General features: G+C 37.3%; 2 protein-coding genes across 2 annotated transcripts; one reads left to right on the plus strand and one right to left on the minus strand.

Moving 5' to 3' along the window:
* Positions 1 to 3199: 3199 nt before the first annotated feature.
* LOC123315450 lies at positions 3200 to 3673 on the minus strand. The gene has a single exon (XM_044901144.1). The coding sequence runs from the start codon at positions 3671 to 3673 to the stop codon at positions 3200 to 3202; it is 474 nt and encodes a 157-aa protein (XP_044757079.1).
* A 2515-nt stretch (positions 3674 to 6188) lies between these two features.
* Positions 6189 to 6497, plus strand: LOC123315451. The gene has a single exon (XM_044901145.1). It carries the CDS (start codon positions 6189 to 6191, stop codon positions 6495 to 6497), a length of 309 nt encoding a protein of 102 aa, XP_044757080.1.
* The last annotated feature ends 2811 nt before the right edge of the window (positions 6498 to 9308 follow it).

The following is a 9308-nucleotide window of genomic DNA, read 5'->3' on the forward strand; positions in this document are numbered from 1 at the left end:
TTATCGCTGAATTAATTGCAACAAGAACACCTCCTCCACTATGGCCCGAAAATCTGTCCTTTCTACGTACCGCTGATCAAACATCTCGTCATTGAACACTTGGTCATTTAGCCATGTTTCAGTTAAAACAATAATGTCAAAACCGGATGATAAAACACTTGTTAATAGTTTATCAGTTTTAGTCCTCAAACCACGCACATTTTGGTAGTATATTCTTCTTTGTTGATCCTTCCCAGTCAACCAGAAATGTAACAGTAAGTCGCAGGGAGTACCCAAAAATATCGCATTGAAGCGCTTCTTTGAGAATTTTCATGGATGTACCTAAGATTTCACATTGTGGACATTAACGTCCGGATATTGTTAAGTTTGCGAATTCCTCAACTTCAGATCCCTAGTGGTTGCATGTAACATCATATCGAGATGTTCCGATGAAGTGAACATAGCTACTACTATGCGACTTCTCTCTGTTGATATTTTTGAAATATTGAATCTGTGATATTTTTAGAACATGAAATGATGTGTTGTGAATAAATTTCGATGAACTCTACCCAGGGACTTCTCTAAGAAAATCTTTTAGTGACTGTCTGAAATGTTCTATTTATCAACACGTGGTCTCGAGGTTAACTCATAACCTAAATCCCGCTATGCAAAACGTGGTGTGACTATTCGTGTTTCGTGCTGTGATTGCGTTGTGTTGAGAAAATGAACAAACAAAACCTTTATGAATGAATTTTGAGAATAATTTAATAACTTTTTTAACCGAGCTGTTCCATAATTAAATTTCGTTTTAGTTAAGTGTAACTTGACGTTGATTGATTAATTAACGTGCAGTAAATGGTGAGTAGTTATATAACCTATTGAAATGATGACTATATCATGATCACTTCTTGGCCCTTTTATCCTCTCTATTTTTGCACCTTTATAACGTTCACTTTTCAACATACCTCATATGAATTTAGGTAATTATTAAGTCATAAGCAACATTCACAACCTTCAAAATCAAACTTGAAATTGATTTGAATCATCGAGAGAACTTCGAATTATTATTTTAGATACTGTGCTGGAAAAAATCACCTTTTACTGTTGTTAGATTTTTCATGACACTCAATTTATTACTATCAATACAGCTCTGATTTTTTCTTCTTCAGCTGAACCATGCCGTTCCTGAAGTGGAATGAAGATTTACAACAAGATATATGTTCTTTATTTTATATATTTGGATTTGTATGAAACATATTAATCTTGAATAAAAAAATATCAGTAATTCATATAGTTGTTCCATTTCCCTTTTAAGGATGAGAGCAGAATTCGAAATATATGTAGGTAAGAGTAAACACAGGGTACAAATGAGGCGTTCAGAGCTGAAGAGGCCCAAGCTACAATTTTTCTGAAATTGCGAGTTTAAGAGTATATAAAATTTTGATTCATTTTTAGGCAGTTCTTACTGTTAATTCAATTTCAAAAAAATTTTAGCTTGGGTCACTTTTGCTCGGAACGCCTCGAATATAGAGTGCAAATTGATTGCCACGATGGTAATTATCAAATTGAACATGAATATAACTTCAATAGAGGATACACTTTGGTTGTTTATTCTGTCAAAACAATCGTTCCATAAACCTCCAAAATGAGAAGTCCTCGGAGAAGTCGCAATGTTGCTGTTTATGGTGCTTTTTTCACACTTACTATGTGATGTACTGGGTAATTACTCGCGATATGCGATGTTGCGGACATTAAGCACTCTCCAGTAAGTACTGGTGGCCTTTTTTTAAATCAACATTGTGAAGTCGCATTTCCACAGTGGTAATTCCCAACAACTTCCCTGTGACTGAAACTGGTTGACTGGGTTCTTTGTAGACATCTCAGGAGATACTTTACACCCTGAAGTGGTGGCTTCTTCCTTAAAAAATTTGCACCTCTAGGCCATATTTCACTATTCCACGCCTTCTTCAGTTCATCTTGACGAATAGTGACCTTCATAGAGGCATAATGCGTAGGGTGTTTAGAGGAATGGCTTTCACAAACAACACTGTTGAAATCATTCACCAGTAATTTCACCATGTCTTCTGGCTCAGTAGAAGGATTCAATCTGGTTACGTGAAGGGATGTTAACTTCGGGACTGCATGAACGATGTTGCTTTCATTATTTCGTCCAATTAAATCTCTTTTCTTCTTCCTACTTTGCACACTTCCTACTTTGCACAACCCTAAAATCTGTCGTGAGCAGTGTCATCTTTGTAGCGACTTTGTAGGGATAGAGTCCTCACTGACAATGAACCCACCATTAGACTGCTGAGCAAGGTTTGGACTGTTCTGTTTCGATCCGAGTGAGCCCTTTTTGCCTGAGCTATCCTTGACAAGATTTATAATATCAGACACTAATTTCCCTTGTGCCAACTTTAAGGAATGAATATGTTTAACAGCTTCAGATTCATTGTTTACTTCTTGACTGTCAGAAATAACAGAAACAAATTTATTATTAGTTGTTTTGGAACCGGACATCTGTGATCCCGACACCGCCGGTGTAGATTCAATGTTTACAGCTGGTGCCCGCTGATATCTTTTTGTCTAATTCAACCGTTTATTTAATTCTTCAATCTTTGAATCACGTTCCAATAATCATGTTCTAATATGGAAATTTTGAACTTCAACAAAGAAATATTATCCATCAGAACCAAATTATTGTCTTCTAAATTAGCGATGATCTTACAAAGAAGATCATTTTGTGTAGATTCGCTAGTAATAGCAGCTCTCGAATCCACGTATGAAATAGAAGTGGGTGTTGTATTTCCACTAGTCTTCACTTCAATTAATATTAGTTCAAGTTCACAACATTTTCTAATTTTTGCGGCACAACCTGGATGATATGTTTTAGCACAATTCGTACACTTTGCAATGTTTTTAACTATTGTTTTCTTGCAACTATCGCACTTAGGTAACTCCAAACGCGGAGCTCCCAATAATTCGACTTTCTTATTCGCCGACATATGAACGTGTTCGACTTGTTATAATTTACTTTTGTTCACTTAAAACTATAAATAAACATATCATTTATATCCTCATTAATTATTTCTACGTTTTCGGTTTCAACAGAGCGCAATTTCTTTTTGAAATTGTTTCTTTTACTTTTATCTAACTGTTTACCTGACTTTTCTACTAGGCAACCTGTTTCAAAATGATTTTACTTTTGACAGTAAAAACATTATTTTCCAAACGCTGGACATTGACCTGCATTATGTTTAGTATTACACTTTTCACAATTATAAGGAGTATTAACATCATTCATTTTTCTTCTTACAATGTTTGAAGTACTTATCTTAGACTTGGACACGTTGATATTATCCTCCCTGATGCTTCTGCTGTCCATCTTCATTGCCATCTCATCTATTTGATGTCTGCTAACTTCAGCTATTTGGCATACATCAATTGCTTTTCTCAAGGACAAGACCTTGGTTTGCAGAAGGCGTTCTCGAACACTTTTATCTCGTATACTCATAACTATCTTGTCAAGTACCATTTCCTCTTCAGATTCGTACTCGCAATTCTTCGCCTTTGTCTTCAGTTCCGTGATGAAAGTACCCATTGATTGACCTTCCTTCTGGTTGCAGCTTAAAAATTTGTAGCATTCATACATCACGTTCTTCTTCGGCTGACAATGCTTTTCAAAGTTGTCCATTACGCCTTTCAACGTGGTCTTCTCAATTTGTAGTTTGAAAGTGTTGTATATTTCCATACCTCATCACCTATCGAATTTAGAAATATAGCAATCTTTACTTGCTCACTTGCTTCGTCTTTATCGGCAGCCAGCATGTACATCTGGAATTTTTGTATCCAGAGGGACCAATTTCTCGCTATGTTGCCAGAGAAGTTTATGACGGGAGGTAATCTTAATCCATCCATCTTATTATTGGGGTTCTTGATAACCTGACACCATGTAACGTTTCTGTCTCTTTATAAGAATGTTACGAAACCAATATTTTAAAAAGGCCACGCATTGCTTCTAATCTCTTTATTTCGTTTTCGATCAAATACATGAATACTCTCCTTACGCTGTCTATCGACTGACCAACGGCCGGTACCACAGCCCATATCCCCAATAGGGGAGTGGGGATTTCAACAACTGGGCAACTCGCAATATATTCTACCAAACATACATTTTTATAATGAAGGGTGATATCGCCTGTACGGCACTGAATGAGGATAAATTCAGATGCATACCACCCGACGATATGAATATCGACAAGTGTTACGATCTGAATTGAGCTAGCCAATTTGCCATCGTCAAGGCACCAAATGGGGTACGTTCCACCGAAGAAAAGCAGATGCTGACCATGGTTTCGGCCTCATTTGGCCTCATCAGAGCAACATAGCATTTTTTCACGGTGGAGAACGTTTGGAATTGATGGAACCTTATTCAATGTTGTCATGTTCTACCGGGTATTATTTACCCAGAGTGCCATCCTACATGAAACGGTATCCGATTCAATCCCCTCCAGATAGAAACCAAGACGAAGACAATAGCATATGTCCCATATTATCCCTAATTCAGTACGCTGATTCGCCTTTGCGAACGTCGGACGCATGATGAATTGGGAAGTCTGAGACGCGCTCAGGTCGCGGCAGAGTACGATGCCAGCGGTACAATGATGAAGAGTGATATCGCCTTTACGGCACTGAATAAATTAATGAGGATAAATTCAGATGCATACCACCCGACGATATGAATATCGACAAGTGTTACGATCTGAATTGAGCTAGCCAATTTGCCATAGTCAAGGCCCCAAATGGGGTACGTTTCACCGACACTTGTCGATATTCATATCGTCGGGTGGTATGCATCTGAATTTATCCTCATTAATTTATTCAGTGCCGTAAAGGCGATATCACTCTTCATTATTGTACCGCTGGCATCGTACTCTGCCGCGACCTGAGCGCGTCTCAGACTTCCCAATTCATCATGCGTCCGACGTTCGCAAAGGCGAATCGGCGTACTGAATTAGGGAAAATATGGGACATATGCTATTGTCCATGATATAAGAAATGTTCTCATATCATGATATTGTCTTCGTCTTGGTTTCTATCTGGAGGGGATTGAATCGGATACCGTTTCATGTTGGATGGCGCTCTGGGTAAATAATACCCGGTAGAACATGACAACATTGAATAAGGTTCCATCAATACCAAACGTTCTCCACCGTGGAAAAATGCTATGTTGCTCTGATGAGGCCAAATGAGGCCGAAACCATGGTCAGCATCTGCTTTTCTCCGGTGGAACGTACCCCATTTGGGGCCTTGACGATGGCAAATTGGCTAGCTCAATTCAGATCGTAACACTTGTCGATATTCATATCGTCGGGTGGTATGCATCTGAATTTATCCTCATTAATACATTTTTATAATTAATGTGTTGCTCAATATCCTCACAGTTGTGGCAACGACGTTATGACATTAACGGCATTTCATGAGTGCCAACCTTACTCCGTTCTGGTTACAAAAACTTGAAAAAATTATATCATGTTTAACCGAGTTCTAAAATAAATGGAGTATGCAGTATTATAATTTTACATATTTACTTTTTATGTCCATCTACGTTCCTATGATATCTTATGATATCTGTCATGATACGTCATGTCCATTAATTCAAGAATGATTGACATCTCGGGTGGCTATGAAAAAATTAATTTAAGTTGGTAATAGTCCATAAGTTTAGATTATGTGTTGCGGAATGCCGGTTGGTATTGTAAATGAACAGTGATATATTATAGGTGAATCTATGCACTGAACCACTGACTGAAGATAATTTGAATATTGTACTGCTGTTTATGTCCTTAATTCATTCGTACAAATTGGAAACATTATACGATCAATTCAGAATGCAGATTAATATGCTCTGAATTCGAATATTTCTTCTTTTCAAATGCTTTTCTAGGTTATATTTATTTATTCCAGTTATGTGATTTGAACTACAGAAATTATTGAAAAACTCCGCCTGGGGTAGTTGGAGGGTGGATTGAGTAGCTCTCTAACTATCACTGCCGGTCCCAAGCCCGGATAAAGGGGGAGGGTTTTCAGATGAGGGTAGCAGCCTGTCTCGTGGAAAAGGAAATATCGCTCATAGATCCAACGATCAGCCTCGGAAACGGCAAATTAGTAAAGAAGAAACAAAACTGGACCAAGATGTTCTCCTGGAAATGAAGCATCATAAGATCTATATATGCGCCATCTCTGAGAGTAAAAGAAAGGGAAAAGGAACACTGAAAGTACCTGGTTTCATTTTAATCTACAGTGGAGTGGAGAAACAAAGAAGAGCAACAGGTGGAGTAGCGATGTTGATAGCAGAAAAATATGGAGACAATATTGAAGACATCCACTACGTCAACCAACGCATTCTTGAGGTGACATTACAAACAGGCTCAGAAAAAATTCATATCTTCAGTGTATATGCCCCGGACAGCAGCAGGAGAAGGGAAGACACTGACACCTTTTATGATTTGTTGTAAACAGAAATAATCAAGATACCATCGGATGAAAAGATTTCGATAATGGGTGATCTTAACGCAAGAATTGGCAGCGAGATGATGAATGGAATCAAGAATAAGTACAACGAAGATCATATGGATAAATAACACATTCTTTCCTCATGAGCCTCAACACAAAATAACCTGGCAGAATACTAGAGGACAAAGTTCAATAATAGATTACGTGATATCAAACAGAATTATACATCCAACGCAAATATTGGATGTCCGCTTAACATCTGCAGAAATTGGATCTGATAATAGATTGGTACTGTGTAAATTGGGGCTTAAAATACAACATAAAAAGAAACAGCCACCGAACATCAAAAAGAAACTCAACGTCGAATCAATAAAAGATGAAACAACTAAGAACTTATATGAGAGAAGACTTACAGAGAAGATCAGAGATAACCCCATTGAACATACAGATGATGTCGAAGTAATCTGGAATAAAATCAAGGGAAATATAAGTAAATCGGCCGAGGAGGCTATGGGCAATAGAGAAGTAAACACTAACTCGAAACCTTCTCTTAAGCATTGGTATACACCTGAATTGAAATCACTGGCGGCAGAGAAACGGCAGGCTTATCTCCGATATAGAAATAACCGGTCGCGAATATAAGACAAATGAAAAACGAATATTGGAAAAGATTTACGGTGGATATGCAACACGACATGTATGGGGCACAGAACAAAGTGTGGAATATGATTAGAAGTAGGAAAAAGGATGTAAACGAGTATACACAATCCCGAATAATGTCAGAGCATGAATGGGAAAAACAGTTCAAAACACTATATACCAATGAAGATCAACCACAAGAGAATGATTACCTGCTCGACAATGTATCTGATCAACAAGAAAACAACAATCAAATAATAAGTCCCCAAATGGTGAAAGAAGCGCTAGCAAATTTGAAAACGAGAAAAGCCCCAGGTCCGGACAACATTCCCAACGAATTAATTAAATATGGAAGAGATGCATTACACGAAGAACTTACAAAACTGTTCAACAGAATACTTATGGAGAAGAAGAAACCTGGAGACTGGAAGAAGAGCATAACTGTACCTATATTTAAAAAAGGCGATAAGAAAAATACAGAAAACTATGAAGGAATATCACTGTTGAATTCTATAATGAAACTATTCACCAAAATCACCGAGGGTATAATATCTGGATATTGTAGCATGTCAGAAGAACAGCAAGGTTTCCGTAAGAACAGATCGGTAGTAGATGCCATATTCATCATTGGGCAGGTAGTGGATAAGTCTATTGAATATGCTTAACCAGCATATATGTGCTTCATAGACCTTCGATAAAGTGAGACTGGATGACGTCCTGCGAATAATGAAAAATAAAGGTATCCCAAACAACATAATATGTACATGTAATCAAAGAGCTAAACTACAAAGCAACAACACAAATATCAGTAAATGGTAAACTTACCATATGTGCGCCAATAGCGAGAGGGATAAGACAGGGAGACTCTCTGAGTCCAGTATTATTCAACTTAGTAATAGATCAAATAATAGAATACGTAAAAGAAGCAGCACCAGGATACAGAGTAAATATGGAGGAGATCAAGGTAATATGCTATGCTGATGATGCCGTTATAATATCCGAAGATGAAGACGATTTCCAAAGACTCTTGCACGCATTTTATACCATATATATATATATATATTCTTTTGAAAAAGAGTGTTACAAACTTTTACAATCTGAAAATAACAATGAAGCGGGTGTAAAGAAATGGAACAAGAGACAGATCCTAAAAACCTGTTTCTCGTTCCAGATCTCAGTGTAAGCAGAGGAAAAATGTCAACGGGGTACCATACATATCTTCGTATGATACATGAAAAAAACAGAGATAAAAACCTCAGAAAAAACTCTCTGTTTGCCCGTATAAGTGTAATGATGATGTATTTGTGTAAAGAATAAGCTGAAAATAATTGAAATTGAAGGACATCTTCATATGACAAAATCCAAAAACTTCTTCCCATTCTTTCTACTATGATGGTTGACGAAGAATAATCTGAAAACAAAAAAGAAAGAAAAAAAACGAGAGGCGTGTATTGAATTTTATATTACTCATTAAATAATTTTGAAATTAGTAACCCAACTCAAAAAAGAATCGGTAACCGAATGAATACCTTCGAAACCACCCTGAAAACGATATATTCGACAACTCTTTACCAAGTGGTCTATAGTTTCTTCTTCTGCACCACACTCACATCTTGGACTATCAACAGCATTCCACCTAAAGAGCATGCTATTACACCGACCATGGCCAGTCCTCAGTCGATTTAGTGTACACCAAATTTTTCTTGGAAGATCAAAGCCAGGAACTTTTTTTGAAGGATCAGTAATCAAATCTTTATTAAAGAGATTACATGAATTCCATTCTGATTGCCAAAATTCTTTATGGTTATTAGTTGAATACAGAAAATCATTAGTCCATAAAGGCTTACGAGATTTTAATCTGGCACTTCTAGAATCTGGTAAATATGATAAAATTGGAAATGAATTTGGGTAGGAATGGAATTTATTCCAAGACTTCGAGACTGCCACCTGTCGGCGAATATGAGGTGGTACGATGTTTGACAGAACGGGTAACCAATGCAAAGGTGTAGATTTGATAGTCCCCGTAACGATCCTCATAGAATCATTGAGTATGGTGTCGATTTTATTGACGTGAGCACTGTTGAACCAAACAGAGCAACAGTACTCAGCAGCAGAAAAAACTAGGGCCAAAGCTGCCGTACGAAGTGTGATGGCATCAGCACCCCATGAAGAAC

The sequence above is a fragment of the Coccinella septempunctata genome, chromosome 6, assembly GCF_907165205.1.
Source record: "Coccinella septempunctata chromosome 6, icCocSept1.1, whole genome shotgun sequence".
Classification (NCBI taxonomy): Eukaryota; Metazoa; Arthropoda; class Insecta; order Coleoptera; family Coccinellidae; genus Coccinella; species Coccinella septempunctata.